The following is a 21,413-nucleotide window of genomic DNA, read 5'->3' on the forward strand; positions in this document are numbered from 1 at the left end:
GTCTTGAGTACTACAACACTATTAAATCCATTACTGAAGCCAATGATTGGTCTCATGCTCAGATGTGCCACATCGAGATCGGTCCGCTCAGAGTCTGAGACTGACTTTAAGAAACAAACAGACGTTGGAGCCCCTTCTGAAAGCGGCACCATCTGCATCATCTACGGGGCAAATACAGCGAGACAAGACCGAGACAAAGAGTCCGACAGAGCGACACCGCTCTTCACTTGAGAGCTTTCTGTGTCAGACAGATCCGTCTCCGCTGGCTCCAGATGGACAGAGACCCGCAAACAGCCCCCCGTCTGTTCCAGCGTATAAACCACAAGCATTCATGACAAATTAGGCCTGAGTGACAGAGAGAGAAAATTCTTTGGGGTTTTAGGTGCCATTGAAGGAGAAAGGCAAACACTTTAGCAGCAGATCGTCTGATTACGGGGCAGCATATGTCAAAGGAAACGCAAGACTTTAGCGTCTGTCTCTGGGAACTCATCTATCAGATGCCACGGTGTTCAGAGGCCACAGAGAGAGAAAGAGACACAAGAGCCCGAGGAGTCAAAAGTGGAGTTTCACCGCTCAGATAAAGACGCTCTGTGCTGAATAAAGCAGCGTCTTATCGTACGACTGTTGTGAAAGAGGTCGTCTCACCGGGGGCGCTAATGTACGAGTAATAAAACCAAACCAATTAAGAAACATGCATTTAAAAGACGTACTGTTTTACATCTGGACAGGCAGAAGCGCTCGACTCAATCCGTGCTTCAATTATGTTTCGAATTATACGCCTCGTATCGAATTTCATGCCCTGGCAGACGAATGCTCGGCGCTAACCTCACCGGTCCAGCGTTTCAGAGAGGCCAGACGCTCCATGGATCGGAATTGCCTAAAATTGCTTACAAATTAGGGAGCATTTGTACCCGTTCCCACGTGCCCCAACGTTAAAAGAACCGGGAGGGTCGGAGGGAAGAAAAGGAAATATAATTTGCCATCGTTTCCCTCGGCGCTCTCGAGTGCCCGACAGGTCAGACCCACAAAACGAAAAGCCCCTAATCTGCATCTGAGAGCAGAGCGACGCTTCAGAAAAAGAGCGAAACGAGCCGTCCGTTTCGGGACAGATGTAGAGATACGGCCGCCCGTTCAGCGCCTCTTCTTCATGAATAATGTAAGAGAGACAAAAGCTCGCCATTGTTTTCGGCCGAAGGGGCTAATTTGTATTTGTTTACTTTCGCCGTTATCGTGAGGTCCGATCGAACCACCGAAAGCCCACAGTACCGCTCTCCAGTATTCTTTTCATTACTGAGGTTAAAAAAAATAGATGGGGTTCATTTCACAAGCGCTCTCCTTTTGAGTGAATCTTAATGTGGCAGATATAATCTAATATTAAACACATGGCACAAGTTATGGGAAAGTTGTGCTTTAAAGAGAGGACTGCTTTCAGAAAAGCCACCGCGGGTTTAGAAGCAAAACCAATCGTCACGTAATGCATGACTCTTATTAATATACAGCGATTCAACGGACTGGTCTGTCAATAAAAAAAACAAGATTTCACTATTAATGATGTACAGGTGCACACTTTATATCAGGGGTCTTCAACTACTCTTCTTCTTTCAGGGCCAGACTTAAAAAATTTAAATATGATGAGAGCCAAACTTTTAACCCTATTTTTAACTTTTCTTTTTTTTCTTTTACCCATATATATATATATATATATATATATATATATATATATATATATATATATATATATATATATATATATAAACTTATGTTGTTTTTGTTACTTTTTGTTATATGTCATATATTAAAAAAACATGCATTTTTAAAAAAGATGCACCCATCTTGTATCCAGATTTTTGCCTTTAAAATATTTTTGACTTTTTTTCAGTAATTTAAATACAGTCTGACTACCCAGGGCCCAGGTCAGGAAACAGATAGATCGGCCTACCCGTCCATCTGTTAGCTGCTCTGACATGTCAAGATCACATATATCCCAGAGTCTATCTTACCAGAGTATCAACACATTTCAACTGTGTGCGTTCCTCGAACAAACGAATTCAGAGCACCGTTTACCTCGTCTCGTACAAATCTTACTAACATAAAATTAGAAAACAATACGTTTACAGATGAACCTCGAATGTTAAAATTCGGCCTTCTTAACATTAGATCGCTTACCAATAAAGAACCCATTGTCAATGAAATAATTACTGACCAAAACTTAGATGCACTCTCTTTAACAGAAACCTGGCTTAAAGCAGACGATTACATTAGTTTAAACGAATCCACCCCACAAGACTACTATTATAAACATGAACCGCGATTAAAGGGGAGAGGGGGTGGTGTAGCTACAATATACAACAACATTTTTTAAACTTAAAAAGGCTGCTAGAAAAATGGAAAGAAACTATAGAAGCACAAAGTTAGAGGTATGGCGTGCAGCATGGAAAGAGAGTGTTAAACACTACAGACAGGCTATAAAAATTGCCAGTTCTACGTATCTCAGCAATCTTATTAAAGAAAATCATAATAACCCTCGCTTCCTCTTTAGCACAGTTGCGAAACTGACTAGAAATAAAGAACAAACAGAACCCACTAATAAACTCCCACACAATAGTAACGACTTCATGAACTTCTTTACTAAGAAAATTATAATTATGAGGGAAAACATTGTAGGTACCCAAGCAGCCACCACTCTACCCAGTAATATATTTAACGCTAGCTTACCATACGAACATCTTGAGTCATTTAAACCTACTACAATAGAAGAGCTATCTAAATTAGTAGCGTCATCCAAATCATCATCCTGTATATTGGACCCTGTTCCCACAAAATTACTCAAAGAGGTATTCCCTATAGTGTCTAACCCAGTCCTAAATGTATTTAACTCATCACTAGAATTAGGCTACGTTCCAACAGCTTTCAAACTAGCAGTTATTAGACCGCTCATTAAAAAACCAAACCTTGACCAGGGAGATCTAAATAACTTTAGACTAATCTCAAATCTCCCTTTTCTTTCCAAAATATTAGAAAAAGTAGTGGCAAGCCAGCTACGTACATTCTTAGCAAATAATAGTACGTATGAAAAGTTCCAATCAGGATTCAGGCCCCACCATAGCACAGAGACAGCGCTGCTTAGAGTTACAAATGACCTTCTATTAACATCCGATCGTGGCGAAATATCATTCCTTATATTATTAGACCTTAGTGCAGCCTTTGACACAATAGATCACACAATCTTACTCAATAGACTAGAAAACTATGTTGGCATCAGTGGTCAAGCGCTAGCCTGGTTCAGATCGTATCTAACCAATCGCTATCACTTTGTTTATGTAAATGAGGAGGAGTCACATCACTCCCTGGTTAAATACGGCGTACCGCAGGGATCAGTTTTAGGTCCTATCCTGTTCTCGTTATATATGTTACCTCTGGGAGATATTATCAGGAATCATAACATACAGTTTCACTGCTACGCAGATGACACACAGCTTTACATCTCCTCACATCCTAGCGAAACACACAATTTTTCTAAGCTATCAGACTGCATCAGCGATATAAGTGACTGGATGGCACATAACTTTCTTATGCTAAACTCCAATAAGACAGAGATACTTGTTATCGAACCGAATCACTACAAATATAATATGACAGACTACAAGTTGCCTATAGATGGCTGCACTGTGGTGCCAACCTCCACGGTTAAGAATTTAGGTGTGATGTTCGACAGAAATTTATCCTTCGACAGCCATATCTCCAATGTCTGCCGCACAGCGTTCTTCCACCTTAGAAATATCTCAAAAATACGCCATATGTTGTCTGCATCAGATGCAGAGAAGCTTATCCACGCTTTTATGACCTCTAGAATAGACTATTGTAACTCGTTACTCGGGGGATGCCATGCAAATCAGGTAAACAAGCTTCAGCTAGTTCAAAACGCTTCTGCGAGAGTTCTTACTCGATCTAAGAAGTATGACCGCATAAGCCCAATTCTGGCATCTTTACACTGGCTACCAGTTAAATATCGTATACAATTTCAAATATTACTAATCACCTACAAAGCCTTAAATGGCCTAGCACCCTCATATCTTAGAGAATTATTATCAGAATACAATCCATCACGTGCATTGCGGTCACAAAATTCTGGCCTCTTAATTATCCCTAAAATATCAAAAGTGTCTAAAGGTGGAAGATCCTTTTCCTACTTAGCCCCTAAGCTATGGAATGATTTACCAACCGACGTCCGAAAATCAGAGACGGTAGATAACTTTAAATCTAGACTTAAAACTTTTCTCTTTAACAAGGCATTCGCATAGTTTGTTTTAGCAATAGTACTTATCTCCCAATAGCTAGCTTGTACAACCTAATAAATAAATAAATAAATGAATAAATTAAAACCTTTTTTTCGTCAACACTCCAAAGCATGGTAAATGTCATTAATACTCTTTAGTAATATGCTGAAACTTTGAATTGGTTGTCGATTGAGTCTTAATTGCCAAATATGGTCGGTTTGCAATTTTGGCCTTTTCCCATGGCCTTAAAAATAGTATGTCATACAGAACCGTTTGCCACTGTACGTTAGTATTAACGACGGCAGTGGGGCCTCTGGCCTTAGTCAAACGAGTTCTGTTTCTGTTTCTAAAATCATCAACTATATGTAATACACTTAACCAGCAATAGTTAGCCTGCCCGGAACCGAGCTGACTAAAACCACATTACTGTGTGACACCTGCTTTTATGTGAACGGCCCCTACGCTAATAAGATTTTGTTTCTCTCTCCCTGTCTCGTCCTCAATCACGAGGACAATAAGACAAACAGATCCAGATCCAGTTCCTGTAAATGTGAAAGTCGGCCGACCTCTGATCTACTGGCTGTTCTTCAACGTGATGTCCAGCTGATGCCTGACCAAAGACCACCGGCAGAACCCGCTTAATCTCGGCTTAATCTCCTTCCGTTTCATATATATATATATATATATATATCCCAAGGGTTTTTTCCTCCTAGGCCTTTTTTTTTTACTTCCCCGGCTAAAATTCCGGGGTTTTTTTCTCCTAGGGGGTTTTTCAACCCGGGGAGGCAGCCTTTTTGGGCTTAACTTCTATACGTTACATTAGTAATACGTTTGCTTATAATGTTGATTTATAGCCGCAGCAAATTTAGCTGCTTGTGCTATCGTGTATTATGTTATGCTATCTGTCGATTTTCTGTGCTTTTCACTACATCTATTATGTAAAGCTGCTTTGATACAATTACCAAATTGTGAAAAGCGCTATATAAATAAAATTGAATTTAATTGAATTAAAAACAAATGCTATGTTTAACATTTCAGGACTATGAACATCTGCACAATAAAAGTCCAAGTGTAAATGTATATATGTATAGCAGTAACTGTAATGCAGAGCTCTTAACTTCTTTTGTTTATTACTGTTTAACTTTCATAAATTGTTACATTTCAACATATAACATATAGCGAGTCTTCTCCTAATAACTAAAATTGCACTTCATGATTTCTTTTTTAACATTTTAAAGATATATCGGCTAAACCGCCTTTCAATTGTACACTACATTCCTACACGACTGTTGGAGTTCGCCCCCTAGTGGCGAAATTTCATTTTAATTGTAAGTCCATGTCAACATGGGAGAGAAGCTCATTCCAGCACAAGAGCCTTTGATCTATGAATATATTTATAATTAATAATTTACTTATCAGTAATCAATGGTTTTTAAAGGATTCAAATGTTACTAATAAAGTTAAACAAAAAATTATTTATAATTTTCCACCTTGTACGCAGTGTTTTTATTGGAACACACTGAAAAACATCACTTCTGGTGGTGTGTCACATGCGGTGTAATCGCACAAGTTTATTTCTTAAATGCATCCAAAGCTTAAATTGACCCTCTTTCTGTCATTTGTCATGTACAGTGGAAAGGTAAAAGTAACCACGCTGATTTTAAATCAGACAAAGATGACCGGCAGGCCGGATAAAGATGATTGGAGGGCCGCATTTTCTGCTTTAAAATGTCATTTCAAAGGCTTAATGTGAAACAGTCTGACACATCACATCAAAACCGTGAGATATGAAACAAATACAAAACACAGATCAGGACACTTTACAGGGGATCTGTTCGGCGGGGTCGTGACACAAGCGGCTAAAATCCACAGCTTTGATCTTCACACAGCAGATTACAATTATCAAAGAGACGCATTTAGTGTAGAACAAACACACGGCGGCGCTCAGACAGCCGGACGACACGTTTAGCCGAAAGATTCATTCGCGTGGAGGAACGGCTAATTCGAGGAATGCGCTTCGCTCCACTTTCCAGCGTCAGAACAAAGCTCGGCTCATCACTCAGACGCGAGCTGTAACAAATCTGACCCCAGTATTTTCCCTCTCCGACTCTCCGACAGATAGTTTGGCACGCACAGAAGCATATTTCAGCCTGGCAGAGGAGAACGTAACTTTCCCATCATGCACCTGTGCACGGCTCACCTTAAATCACCGAGCTGCCAAAAACTCGCACGGACGGCAGGCGTTTCTAAAACCCGCTTCACCTCACCCCTCACCTCCCGTCCTGTCGGCGAGTCTTCTCCTGTTAAGAAAACAGTCAAGCGCTGTTTCCAAAACATTTAAAGAGCAACTTCTGACAGGAAGCTTTTAATTGAAGTACTTAATAAATCAGTGCCTACAAACAGAATGAAAAAGGCCTCGGGCAAAGATTCGGGGTTTTCAGAATCGGTCGTGAGAGTTTTTTTGGGTGGACGTCCTGCATTCCTGAGAGATTACAGCGTCGAGCCGGCCGTGATCCTGGACTAAACAACCACGCGTTTTATAGAGAAAGAAGGTAAAATGTGTTTGTTGACACAGCTCTTTTGTTTGATCCAAATATATTTAACTACTCGGAGAAAACCCACACATACCTCTCCTGTAAAATAACCTTGTTCTCCTTTTTCCAAGCGTCTTTGAAATCGGTGGAGAACTCGTGCCAGATAGAGAAGAAGGTGTTTGGTGAAACTTCTTTCTCACCGCCCTTGGCCTTCACAGAGAAGAACGAACACAACTCCAGAAACCTACAGAAAAAAAACACAGCTGAAATCTACAGACGCAGAAATCAATAATTTCAATTCAGTCTTTCTACATTTACTATTTATACGTATGGGGTTAAGTTAAATGATCATTTTTCAACTAACAACAATATTTCTGCCAAACTTTTAATAAAAATGATGTTTTTATTTGCATTTATTTACTGAAAATTGAAATGGGTAAAACATGGTCAAGTGTTTTCTGATCTTCTAAAGTTTAAATTGATTTCTCAATAACAAAATAAAAAAGTTTTTAAATGTAAACTGATTTTGTGGTCACATCTTTCATGGGTCGGGTCATGGTCTCAGTCTTTAACATTTACTTTTACAGAAATGATGATGATTAAAGTCAAAACTGAAGTGGTGTTTTCATTTTCTCCTTGGCTGTATACAGTATACATGGCTGCTGGTTTACCATTGGGTCTAATTTATGTTTCTATGTTTTGAACACATTTTCCTCACAAATATCAAAATATAAAGGCTTTGAGCGCTTACACTTTGTGAGTGTCACCGAGTTTCATCTCTTCAGTTTCCAGCTCGGTTTTTGCTGTAAAGAATAAAAAAAATTAAGCTGTTCTGCAACTTCTGAGAACATGTGCATTACAATTTAACATTCATTAAACACACACACACACACACACACACACACACACACACGCGCACAAGCAAGAGAGCGAGAGAGACACTTCCTCAAAAGTGTAAAGGTCATCAGGGGTCATTGCTCAAGGTGATCTTTGACAAATTGAGGCCGGTAGTGGTTAAGGGTTCAACACCATGAAGGGCCTGAATCACATCACCCCAGCCGACCTGTCTGTCAAAATAACTGTGGTGTGTGTGTGTGAAAATCTGTGAATGAAATAAAATCCACTGCATATCTGTGCAGAGTTTGATAAAATGATACAGATTTCCCACAAATTAAAAGTATAAATCCTGTGGATGTGTTCACAGTCCTCTGATAGGTCAGAAGATCAATGTGTGTGACTCCGAGTTAGTTAATCTCATGCTTTACATGAGGATGCATTAACAAAACCTGCCCCCCTCAACACACATCTTGCCCATACTAATGGCAGTCAGGCCTGTAATTTCCAAACAGCCCTGACTTCAGTGATTCTCAGGAGACAGCGAGGAATTCGTTTCCACCACAGATGTGAAGAATTTGAGGAATTCCCAGTTTAATTGACACCAGTCAACCCTTAATGATCCCAATATAACCCTGATACACACACACACACACACACACACAAGCTTACAAAGGAAAAAAGCTCAAATTAAGGAGAAATTAGTGATGGGAAAAACTTAAGGATTTTTATTCCCGACATGATTGACTTGAAACCTTCCAGCCTGATGATAAATGCAGATGTATGAGATGTGTTTGATTGACTCACCTTCACTTACAAAACTCTCCATTTTATCTTTGAAGGGTTGCAGGTGTTCATCTGTGGTACTCAAACAAACCTTCTGTACTTCTGAAGTACAAACTGAGTACAAAAAGAAAAACACAATGACAAACCCTTTCAAGTTTTTGTATTTCTTTCTATAAAAACCTTTACATGAACATAAAGTTGTAATACATTTGATGTAACAATGAAAGGTCACAGATAGCATTGGAGATATTTAAAGTGCATGAATGCATTAAAGGTGAAGCGAGCAGGATTAGGAGGATGAGAAATGTGATGTTGTTAACCTCAGAGATTAAAGAGGCACACACACTTCCTTTAGACAACACAAACCTTTCATTCACAACTCAAACATTCAGCAATTACTGCAATTACATGGAAATCAGTCTGTGTAGAAGTCAAGAGCTTTAGTTTCCTCAAACACTTTCATTACAATAAGTCTGGGATTCCCGTGATTTCAGGTTCATGTTATTTCTAAACTCGGTTCTCAATTGAATGAATGCAGATTTAACACAGGCATTCATTTATCAGCTTTCTGATGACTTACAAAAGTTTTTCAAACTCTTTTTCACACAAACTTCATTCAGCACACTTGAAAATATCATTCAGGACCTCTTTCACCACTCCATACAATTAAACTTCCTATAGCAATTCATGTTAACTAATGTAGTTAACTAATGACCTTATTGTAAAGATTTCTTTTATTTTTGCAGTGTGATGTTTGCTTGTGTCTTTAGTGTAAGGTTTATAGTATGTAGTTTATTGTTTGAGATGATTTCCGTGATGTTCTTCGTGGTTTCTGATATTCTGATGTCTATGTGCTGATGTTTCAATGAAAGCTTAGTTTAATAGAGTAAAAACACATCAATAATAAACACATTTACAACACACGGTCTAAAAATCTGATCTGACATTAACACATTGACAGCCGATCACAGAAAATAACAGTGTGCCATTTAATATCTTGAATACCTTAGACATGAAAACCATATCATTGGTTGCTTAAGTTTTTCCTCTCAAATTCTCATCAATATATACAAAATAGCATTGAGTTAAAATGTCCTGGAGTGTAAAGTTTACCTCGCAGATCTTTCTTGAGCTTCAGTAAATCTTTATTGAGGTCCTCAAACTTGATCTGAGACGCCAGAAACAGGTCATGAGGTTCTGGAAGAGGAAACACACACGACTCCCTGCCAGCGTCCTGAAATACACACACACACACACGTTATTTTTTTATAACTTTAGGTGCGATTATACATTAGTACCAAAATTATTTCAGACATATTAAAGTTCATCTGTGTCACACAGAAGTCAGTTAGTCGTATGGGTAAAATAATAACATTGATTTTGTTTCTGAATGCATCTCACCTCATCAAAGTGTCTCAGGTAATAAGACACAATATAAATCAGCAAACTTTTACTGTTGTCCTGAAAACAGCAAGAGAAATGTTTAAGACATCACACTTATTGGAGATGTATGTTTATACATGTTATTTTTGGTGTGTATGTGTCTTACGCTGCTCTTAACGTCCTTCAGTTTGGGCAGAATGTCCAGCGTGAATCCGTCTGCTTGACCTCTGGTCCGGTTTCCTCCATTCATGTAATTCCCAAAAGCCAAAACTAAACCAAGCAGCTGCTGAACACCCGAGGAACCCTGAAGAGTCTTGAGAGAGAGAATCCAGAAATTCAGATGAAGTTTGTGTGTTTCTGTACGGTTACGCAGGTGTTTTTTGTGAGCGGGTACCTTGCAAATCCTCTGAAGAATCTGGAGTTTGCGCTGAACCGATGAGATGCATTCAGTGAAGGTGGACTGAAAGAGAATACAGAAGACTCGACCCGAGAAATCAGGAATCTGATGGAGCTGATGGAGGAATCTGTGAAACATCATGGAGTATATATTACAGCTCATATATTGAGAGATATCTAATGTTATCTCTGATGTTATATGGGTTTCTTACTGTTCAGGTTTGTCCAGAGGTTTGCTGCCATCTTTATCTTTTGAGGATTTAATGTGTTTGTCTATTTTGTCCAGTTCATCCTGCTGAGCTCTCTATAAAACACAAGACAACAGTTTCCCAAGTGTTTTTATAAAACAGCGGTTAATTGAGTGATAGATTATTAGTTGTTTAAAGGACAGTAAATGTTATCTCGGACAGGATAAAGCTTCAGTATTTGTGTCACAGACTGTTTATTATTGTGCCATTTCACATTTATTCGCTCTTTAACGGCGTCCTCACGGCGCTACAGCATTACTTTGATTCGGTGCCGTACTTCCTCCAAACACCGCTAATAATAATGCGGCTAAACACAAACAATAACAGCCTGCATATTTGACTCATAAAGACTCTGATTATTGCGAGTTTACAGCCAATTGAAGCCGCTCATAAGCCAAAGTCATTAAGAAAGCCAGAGTCCAATAAAAGCGACGTATAACCTCACAGTCTACAGTGTTTCCTTTTCTGCACTCTTTAAGAATAACACAAACTGTGTTTGAGGCCAAAATGTGGTCTTGTCAAACTGTAAAGACTCCAGTAACACCAGAAAGACACAACTCCATATACTTTTAAGTGATGTTTAAGTTCAATCTCACTTATGTCACTCAGTAAAAGAGGTTTAGAAAAACACAAACATTAGAAAATCCTTCAGGTTTTGTGCTACAGACATGAATGAACCTTAAATCATGAGAGATGTGATTTCAGGTGAGAGTGAATTAACTCTTTCCCCGCCATTGACAAGTTACCTCGTCAATGAAGAGAAAACACTTCCCTGCCAATGATGAGTTTTTTCGGCAATCATTATTTCTGCTATTATCCACCAGGTGGTGCTCTTACAAAAATTATAAAACTTGAAAGTATTCCCTAGGGGCAAACAGGGAAAACTGTGTGAATGTTTTGATCACTATTCTGATCTCTATTAGAATTCCTTTACAAAAATGTTTTCTCAAAATTTTGTAATTTTGAAGAAACCTACCCATATTTGAGAGGTGATAAGAAGAACTAATGAAGATAGGATTAAACTTTTTTTCTTTCATTTTCTGGAAGACATTAAACTTTGGAAAAATCATGAAAAATGCTGGCGCTGGCTGGTAACTTTTTTTAAATGCTGGCAGGAAAGAGTTAAACAGGAGAGAAAAACAAAAAAAATAGGGGGCCCAAAAATACAATAACAACTGTCCAAACAAAAGTCTAACACTGAGTTTTTATTTTTTTAATTCAACACTGGAAAAAATGACTTAGTATTTTGTCTTGTTTTCAGTAATTTATCAGGATTTTCATAAAGAAAGTGAAGTAATTCTTTAAAGATTCGTCATGCTCAAAGCTGCAAAACTGTTCATCTTTATATTTCTAAATTGCAAAAAGTGATTTTATTAGTATTTTTGTTTTTTTAGCAGAAATACCAAATAAAAAAATCTTAAATCAAGATATATTTTCTTGATTAGCAAAATGACATAAGAACATTTTTTGCCAAAAATATATAATACTTAATTGAATTTCTGCTTAAAGCAAAAAAAAAAAAATCTACCAATGAGATAAGACATTTTTTCTTGAATTAATGGTTTAAGGCAAAAGTTCCTGAAATCCCTGAAATCTAATACTTTATTTATAAAATAGTGTTAAATTAACATGTTTTTTGTGTATTGCTTTGAAACCGAAATTGGTACAGAGAACCGTATTTTTTTTGCAGGTATCAATACCATTTACAGCCCTTTGGTTGAATGTTTGTTTATTTGGTTACTAAACATAGGACAAAATATATGTACAGAAAATTCATTACAGACAAAAATGGTAAGCGAACAGGTGTAGGCTGAAGCTGTGGCTTATTGCGTCTACCCTATGAAGCTGCATTGAAACTGTAAACTTTTGAGGTCCTATAAAGTCCACTATATGGAGAAAATTCCTGAAATGATTTCCTCAAAAACTTAATTTCTTTTCCACTTAACAAAAAATAAGACTTACACATCTTAGATCAGTGATTCCCAACCAGGGGTACGCGAAAAGATTTAGATTTTGCTTTGATCTCATTTACTTTTAATAAAAATGTCTTTTGTTTGTCCAGTCACTGACCTAAGATTGAATTTTGTGAGGAAAGCAGACTACTTTAAATGTCATTTTAATCTCATCATTGATATTATTCAGCTGTCGTGAGTAAATGCACTGCATGCTCCAAAATGCAATAGCGATTTCCAACTCAAGAATAATCTGACTATTTTCAATGAACCTAAATAGTTTCTAAAGACACAAAGTTTATTAACTATAAATAATGTTCAAATAATGATATTCATGCCCGCAGGGGCGCCGCTAGCAATTTTGGGCCCTATGAAAAAATAGGGGGTCAGGCCCCCATACCCATTTCGTACCAAACATACAATCCAACCTACTGTAGCTATTCAAAATCTTAGTCTGTAATTTAATAATACAGAACTATTTATTTTGCTATCGTTTTGACCACAGTTATCAGTATTTATAGATACCTAAAATGTCTGCAGCTAAGATAATGTATTGTGCAATGCAAATTTAATTGAAAAATACAGTACATTAAATCAAATATTCAGAGAAAATGCAACATTCTTAAAGATTAAAGATGAATGTGACCATGCCTGTGAAAACCCAGCTGAAGTATTTCTTTGTGATTTACTGTTTTCCACATAAAATCATCCTATATAATGTAAAGAACATTTGTGAAAATATAAACTTGATATCTTTAATGTTGACTGAGTAATGTCATGTCAGCGATTGAAATCATAGTGAAATGAATGCTTGAAATTAAACTGTGATGCTTTTTATCTCACAATAAGATTTGAGGCTTTAGTCTGATTTTCAGAGACAGTCTTAGTGACATACTGTATACTTGAGCTGTTACACACACGACATTGTAACATTTAAAAATGGCGAACAACAACAATGCATCTTTTCTATGTACATTCTGCCTGAAATAAGACTGGGTCAACAATGCTTGACCAAAGCGGCGTGGTGAGCTTGAACCTGCTTACATTACGAGGCATTTTTTGGACCCAACATTCAATAAGAAAATTCAACTGCAGTAGCCACCGTTCAACCTGAAGATGGCAGCACTCAGACGTTTTTACACCAGTATTGAAAAGCTTTATATCCAAATGTCAAAAAACTTACTAAAATCAATGAACAGCACTAATAAAACCCCCTTCTTACAGATCATTAACTAAAAAAAGTTGGTTTAGGGTTTAGTTACTCTTTAAGAAAACAGCTATAGTGTTATTAAATGATTCTTCAGACTGTTTTTTAATCAACGGGGCTCTAAAATGAAATGAATGACAACTATAACAGATTACGACATAGATTTCCATTGATTTCTTAACCCTGTTGCAAGTTGAGAAGCTTTAATATACATAATTTGACTAGTTTAGCATTAGTTGCATTTCAGTTTTATCACAACCAACTCGATTTACGACTGCATAAAAATCCTTCCTTGGCATATTGCGTTACAAAACAAAACAGTGTGTAACCGATCACATTTCTAGTTTATGTTAATTAGCTTATACGGGCTACGTTAATTTAAAGGAGTAGTCCACTTTATAGATGGGGCCCATTGACTTTCCATAGTATTTTTTTTTCCTACTATAAAAAGTCAACGGACCCCATTTCTAAAGTGGACTACTCCTTTAAACAGCTTATAAGGGCTGACTTCGCGTTAGAATCATAACACAAAACAGGGAACGTAAATCACCTTGTGTTTTTTTAAACTGGTGTGAACAAAGCGAAGACTTTACAGTGGAAAGAAAACTGCATTGTATTGATCCAGCGTCACATTGTGTAAACTGCATTTATAGTAAGGAAGTGCACATATGCAGATATCATAGGAAATAACAGTAAATACACACACCTTGTTCTCTTCTGAAGTTCACGCGCACTGTGAGACCGTGGATTGAAGACGGCGCTAAAACGCAGAGTAAAGACGGGGCGGAGCTACGAGGGCTCAGCTTAAGGGGGTTGCGTATGCGGCACAGTCCTTGGCTGGGGCCCTCAAAAGTTCATGGGCCCTTAGAATCGTCCTAACTTTCCCCCCCCTTACGGCGCCCCAGCATGCCCGCTGCCATTGCATTTTCAAATGAGACAAAAAACATTTGTCTTTAAAACACAACTTGGGTTTAGTTTCGATGAAGGGGTACTTGAGCCTTCCTGATACGGCTGTGGGGGTACTAAGGGCTAAAAATGTTGGGAACTACTGATTTAGATGACATGGGGGTAAATAAATTATCTGAATAGAGTAAATCTTTAACAAAGATACACATTCACGTCTGATCCTGATCCAGTAGGTGTGCAAAAGAATCAAACAGACGGCCGAGTTTCCCTCGGAGCAAAATAAATATCTTCATAAACATTCAGCCGACATCAAACAGCACAGAAACGCACATCTGAGCGCTTTAAGACCATCAGGAGAGGAAAGTGATCAAAGGGACAAAACAGCTTTCTCTTTGACAAAAGAGAGAAACAAACAGTTTGGTTTAGAGGAACGGCGTGAGCGGCGACAGACGTGTACAGTTCAGGCGTGAATATAAACTCTGGAAAACTTCTCGGCTCCATTAAGCATCATCACGAGATCAATCACAGCCGTCCGTTCTCTTCACGTACGCGCGGCCGACTTCAAACGCGGTGATTAACCGACCGCTGCGCTCTGCATCCCATTTACTGCGTTTTTTAAGTGTAAATACTTTTAATATGAAGCAGCTTTCGGCGCGCTGGAACGTTCGGCTGTGAGCTCCTTTAAACACAAACTGGAAGGCAGATATCAAAAGACAATATACAGACGGGAGGGAGAGCGAGCGGCCTGCGGCACGGAGACAAAAAAAACTTTTACTCGTAAAACATTTACTACATTACAGAAGGAGGAACTCGCTAATCTCTGTACGCTTGATTTATCATCAGCCTCTGAATTCAATAATTAAAGTTTCAGATGAAGTTTTTGAGGACTGTCTCAGGCAGAAAGAAATAAAAAACACTGACCCTTCAGTCAAAAAAACTGACATCAAAGTTTAAAAACAAAGTTTAAGAAGATCCTGATGTCCATCAATGTAAATCTATAGAACTGCTGGTTTTTTATTTTCTACCAAGGAAAAAAACCGTTTGTGTCGGATGTCTTAAATCAATAACATCATCTCAACATCTCATTCATGTCTGTAGCACAAACACTAAACTTTTAGAGTCATTATAAATCAAATGCATAACTGATGTTGATTCCAGCAGATATTTACAATAAAGAAATTTGTGATGTTATGAGTGTCTGCTCACGTTCTCATAGAGCGCCTGTAATGTCTCCAGATCCACCACCGTGTTGTCCAGATTCAGGATCGCTTGAAAAACCGAGAGAGATCAGAAACATCAGACAGATCATCATCATCATCATCATCATCATCATCATCATCATCATCATCACATCAGACCACAGCATCATCATTAAAAAAAATCAGTTCATGAAAGTGTTGTATTGTCTATTTTTTTTAGTTGTATGAAGTTATGTTATCTTCAAATATGACACTCAAATTGATCAAACTCCATTAAGCACATCCATCCATCCATCCATCCATCCATCCATCCATCCATCCATCCATCCATCCATCCATCTATCTATCCATCATTACACAGCACTCTAAAATGCTTGATTCTGATTGGCCAATCGCAACATTACAAAGCTCTTCTTTTCAGATAACTACCGCTCAAAACTAATAACACACGGTAACTCGGATGCTGCAAATCATTTTGACAGGTACAGTTTAATATTACACAAAATTAAAGGAGCATTTCACCAGTAGAAACATTAATCTTTATTGAAAGTATGTCATATGTGTAGTGGAAATCTAACATACATTTAGAATTTGGTGCCTATTTGACCGAGAAAAGGGGTGTTTCTAGTCTCACCCCCTCTACAAAGATATTGGACTTCCTTCTTTCAATGATGCAAAATGATGATTTTTACATCATTGAAAGAAGGAAGTGCAACACTGAAATCTGTATTTCTCCCGTCTCAGTGGAAACTGAGGGAATGATGCACGACCATTAAAAAACATGACTGGGGTTTTAACTATACAAAGATTAATGCAAATGGGTGAAGTGGCCCTTTAAATATAAATGAGTCTTTAAATACATTTTTGTTTGTGACATTTGAACATCTTAAAACTCTAAGTAAACATGTTTTCCTCATGAAAGGCCTGCATTCATTAAAAATGAGCAAATAGAATATTTTGTTTTCTGAAGTGAAACTATATGTTTAAAAGAGAAAACCATTGATATTTTAAACCTATTTAGCAAAACTAAAACCAAAAACTCAGCAAATATGAGGAATAAACTTTGATAACTTTTGTTCTTGTGTAGAAAACACTTGAGAACCAATTAGATATACAGTGATTTGCCATCATATACAGCAGGGCCATTCAAATCTTCCCCTGGAGGGCCGGGAGAGTTTAGCTCCCACCCTGATCAAACTTACCCACCTGTGACTTTCTAGTGATCATGAAGAGCTTGCTCAGGTGTGTTTGATCAGGGTTACTCTGCAGTGCCCTCCAGGGTAAGATTTCAATAGCCCTGATATACAGTATGAATTCAGTGGGCTGATCTGCATTTGTTGTGGTTTCACTAAAGCCAAAATAAGAAGTTTGCTCATGCACAGTTTAAAATAAACACAGCACACAATTTAAAGTTTATAGTTTGAGATGTCTACACAAGCTGAAGAGAAATGTGATTTTTATGTATACTGTACGATGAGTTTTATATAATGATATTACAGGTCTGTGTTAGATTACAGAAGACACTCGATGCTTTATAACCTCACGAGATGACAGGAGAGACTCATACTGTACTGAATCTCCTCCTGACATGTGCACCAGACTTTCAAACACAAACACATTCATCCTTTCATATACTGACATTCAACTAAAACTCCTGCAACAGTTTGTGCCGCTCAATATCACATTATAAACATCCTAAATAACAGCTCGTTCTGTTTCAGCTCAGCTCACATTACAAAATACAAGGACGCGATGTGAAAAAAAAATCAGGAGGGGGATGTTTTTCAAATATTTTTAATCATGAAAATAAATGACGAAACACAGGCTTATATTGATTATTCAGGGCACATGTGTCAAAAACAAGGCCCGCTGCACATTTGCACACGGCCTGCGCAATGATGTGATCTCTGTGTCTCATACTAGACGAGACCGCTCTATAGCACTCCAGCATAAATGACGGACATCACTGATCTTACAAAAAACATGGCCAAAAAAAGCTAAAAGGCTAAAAGGCAGGTCGTTCTTATCCGGTGCCAGTTTGTTATTAGTTACTTAAATCTGACCCTAAAGAAAAAGAAAAGATTTAATGTTATATTTTTTCATTATAGCTTTTTCGATCTTGAACGTGTTGAAAAAATAAACATTTTAACAGGCGGACATTTCGAGAGATACAAATAGAAAGGAAGTTTTCTTCTGTCAAGTCAGCAGATGAGTGGTATGTTTAGCATTAATTGTCACAATGAGCCGCACGCGGGTATAAATAGCCTACTTTAAAGGATTTACCAAAGGAGAAAAGACTGATGAATCAGTAAAGTCCAGATATTTAACTAAAAATTAAATCATTTCGGCATAAAAGCCATTTTGAATAGAAAATGTAAGGTAAGGAAGCTAAAACTGAATGTCAAACATCTCTTCATGTACTATTTTGCACATGATTTCAAATGACATCATACAAACCAATTTTGTTGTTTTTTCCACATTTAAGGGGAAAATTTTCATTACTGCAATGTACCCATGACTTGGGTTCTTTGACATGAAAATATTTATAATTTAAAAAATCCAAAAAATAAAAAGCTTCAGTGCATGCTATAAATATTTACAGGAAGAAACATGTGGTATTTGGTTATCATTGGTAAATATAGAGACAATAATAAGAAATATAAATGCGTCCAAGAAAAATGTTCTCATCCTCCACAACAATTTTCAAACATTGGAACCTCAAGGAACTAACATTTTCAAAAAAAAAAAAAACTTGTTGTAAGGGACATAATTGACTGACACTCAAGATGGCTACCATGTAAGCAGTTCTTATTTTCTCTCCAGATAAAAGTTGAAATTTTGTTTGTCATAGTACCTAGACAACTTTTTAGTTCTCATTACCGAAACATGAGTTTGTTAATGCATATATTTCATTTAATATCATGTTGCGGTAATGATCATTTTTGATAATGATGTAAATAATTCTATAGGAACTATGTTTAAAATTTTAAAGACAGGGATTTAAAGACCAGAGAGGGGATAATCACACCCTACACTTTCATTCAATACATGTTAAGAGCACCTGAAACGGACAGAAGTTACTTTGGGATTCAGATGTTTTATAGGTAAAGACTCTTAGTGTAAAATTATACTGCTTATAATAAATCACATCCTTCTGTCATCTTACAGACTCTGATTCGGTCTGAATGCAATACACGCACACATCCGAAAATTTTCCCATTTGTTTGTTTAGAGAGTCTGCTCATGTTGAAATCATCTGATATGGATCTGATGGTTTTCTCCAGAGCTGCCTGTGACCTTCAGGCTATCAGAAGATCAGAAAACAGAATCACTGCCACCCAGAGAAAACCAGACGAGTTCATGACTCCAGACGACGTCAATGCCCAGACCAGCATTTAAACCAGAGAGAAAAATTTTGCCAATCAGGAAAACAAAACAGAAAAAAACATGAGAGCGAGAACAAAACCTTTAGTTTTCACGACGGCCATCTTAACATCCTCTGAAGACAAACAAACAAACACCTGAGCAGAGATCTTATAATAATAAACACTTCCCATCTGCTGGAAACATCTCATCTGAGAGATACACAACCTCATGAGTTTCATTTCCAGACGTGGCCGTCTCCACCTTTCTAAAGCTTTATTAACAAAGTTAATGTGAGGAAATGAAACACAATAATAAAGGAAAGCTCACCGTGCTGAATGTCTTTCATGTCGAGATGTAAACTGGACATCAGAATCCCGACAGCCTGAGAACGCTTTGTATTGAGCAGCTTTACCACCTGAAACACAAACACAGATGAGCATTTAAAGGTAGGGTAACAGATTTGATCCTGAAACATTTTTAGTTATGCTGGTTAAAAGTCTCCTCACATTCTGTTAAGTTGTTTAAATGTATTTGTAAAAATTTATGTCATCTGTGAAAGGCGTAGGACCAAAAAATGTTCAACAAATCATAGATTTCGGTCCGAACGGACGTTTCCTTTTATGTCCCTCATACGTAAGCGTAATTTGAATTCCCACCGCGCAGCAAGTCCACACAGATACCATACGTCATCGGCGCGTTCACGTGCGCTCTGTCTGTAAACAGCGAGAACAGCAAACTTTTCTGCTGAATTGACAACCTACACAGGAGCAACAAAACTAAATGCATCTTTTATAACAACAACAGCAAAAACTGCCTGGATCAGCAAGAGCAAAAACCCAAATTAACATCTGTAACTTTACTGCTTTACCGCGAGATGCAAAGGTGCAGGAGGCAAAGGGTCTGAAAGGGTCGTTGCACTGTTTATTTTGCTAAGGTAGGTACGCGATATGTTTGTATTGAGATGGATTCAGATATTCTACTTTGATGAAACGTTGTGTTGCTTATGAAATTTGTGTTCGTTTTCCGGATTAGCATAACGATATAGTTACTACGTCTACACAATCGAACGTGTGCTTAAACTAATTCTGATGTAAACCAGTTGTTTATGTTGGTTATTTTGGAAGTGTTATTCACTTTGTACTGCAAAGTTTTCTCACTGGTGAATGAGACATGAGACGTGACCGTCTGATCTGTGCGTGTTCATGTGTTTGGAAAGAGGCGTGACTTTGGATGGCGATTTGACTTGAGGGTGGGATCGGGATTTCATTGCTAGGCGGCTACCGTTAGCATTTTTCAAAATGTGTTACACTACCTTTAATGAGCGAGAAATAAAGCAGAGGTTTAAATACAGGTCAGTGTGAATGACTCGAACAAAGTAAACTTCTCTTAAATCGATCATATACAGACGTTTCACTTGATGCACCGGCATTGTCCCCGTTGTGCCCCTGAACCGAAGTGAACATCCGGTCTGTACTTATTTATGGGTCTGGCTAGTGGCTAAACTGACCTCTGAAACAAATACCTTGTGGAAAATAAAATATTTTGGTTTGATAAAGACGATGGGAGACGACGGGCGTAGATCACAACGTGCTGAGAGGTTTGGCCACATGACTTTCTCCCATGACTCCTCTGGATCATCCAAATGGTCATTGGCAAACTTCAGACGGGCCTGGACATGTGCTGATTTAAGCAGGGGAACCTTCCGTGCCATGTATGATTTCAAACCATGACGTCTTAGTGTATTACCAACAGTAACCTTGGAAACTGTGGTCCCAGCTCTTCAGGTAATTGACCAGCTCCTCCTGTGTAGTTCTGGGCTTATTTCTCACCTTTCTTAGGATCACTGAATCTGATGGAGATTGACAGTCATGTTTAGCTTCTTCCATTTTCTAAAGATTGTTCCAACAGTGGACCTTTTTTCAACTTAACTGTTTGGCAATTTCCCCGTAGCCCTTTCCAGCCTTGTGGGGGTGTACAATTTTGTCTCTAGTGTCTTTGGACAGCTCTTTGGTCTTGGCAATGTTAGTAGTTTGATTCTTACTGATTGTATGGGGTTGACAGGTGTCTTTATACAGCTAATGACCTCAAACTGGTGCATCTCATTTAGGATAATAAATGGAGTGGAGGTGGACATTTTAAAGGCAGACTAACAGGTCTTTGAGGGTCAGAATTCTAGCTGATAGACAGGTGTCTATATTCATATATTCATATAAAAATCATATTGTGATTTCTGAATTTTATTCTGAATTTTTTAGATTCTCTCACAGTGGACATGCACCTACAATGACAATTTCAGACCCCTCCATGATTTCTAAGTGGGAGAAC

General features: G+C 37.9%; 1 protein-coding gene across 1 annotated transcript in view; it reads right to left on the minus strand.

Moving 5' to 3' along the window:
- fmn2b (formin 2b) overlaps positions 1-21,413 on the minus strand; it is a 42,128-nt gene that overhangs the window by 5,092 nt on the left and 15,623 nt on the right. Inside the window, exons 7-16 of the mRNA XM_065272311.2 lie at positions 19,416-19,503; positions 15,730-15,791; positions 10,423-10,514; positions 10,209-10,338; positions 9,981-10,127; positions 9,833-9,892; positions 9,545-9,665; positions 8,453-8,545; positions 7,563-7,614; positions 6,906-7,055 (exon numbers count right to left, since the gene is read on the minus strand). Coding sequence (XP_065128383.1) covers positions 6,906-7,055; positions 7,563-7,614; positions 8,453-8,545; positions 9,545-9,665; positions 9,833-9,892; positions 9,981-10,127; positions 10,209-10,338; positions 10,423-10,514; positions 15,730-15,791; positions 19,416-19,503 — 995 coding nt within the window. The remainder of the gene's footprint in view (positions 1-6,905; positions 7,056-7,562; positions 7,615-8,452; positions 8,546-9,544; positions 9,666-9,832; positions 9,893-9,980; positions 10,128-10,208; positions 10,339-10,422; positions 10,515-15,729; positions 15,792-19,415; positions 19,504-21,413) is intronic.

Source organism: Paramisgurnus dabryanus, chromosome 1 (assembly GCF_030506205.2).
Source record: "Paramisgurnus dabryanus chromosome 1, PD_genome_1.1, whole genome shotgun sequence".
In the NCBI taxonomy this organism is placed as follows: Eukaryota; Metazoa; Chordata; class Actinopteri; order Cypriniformes; family Cobitidae; genus Paramisgurnus; species Paramisgurnus dabryanus.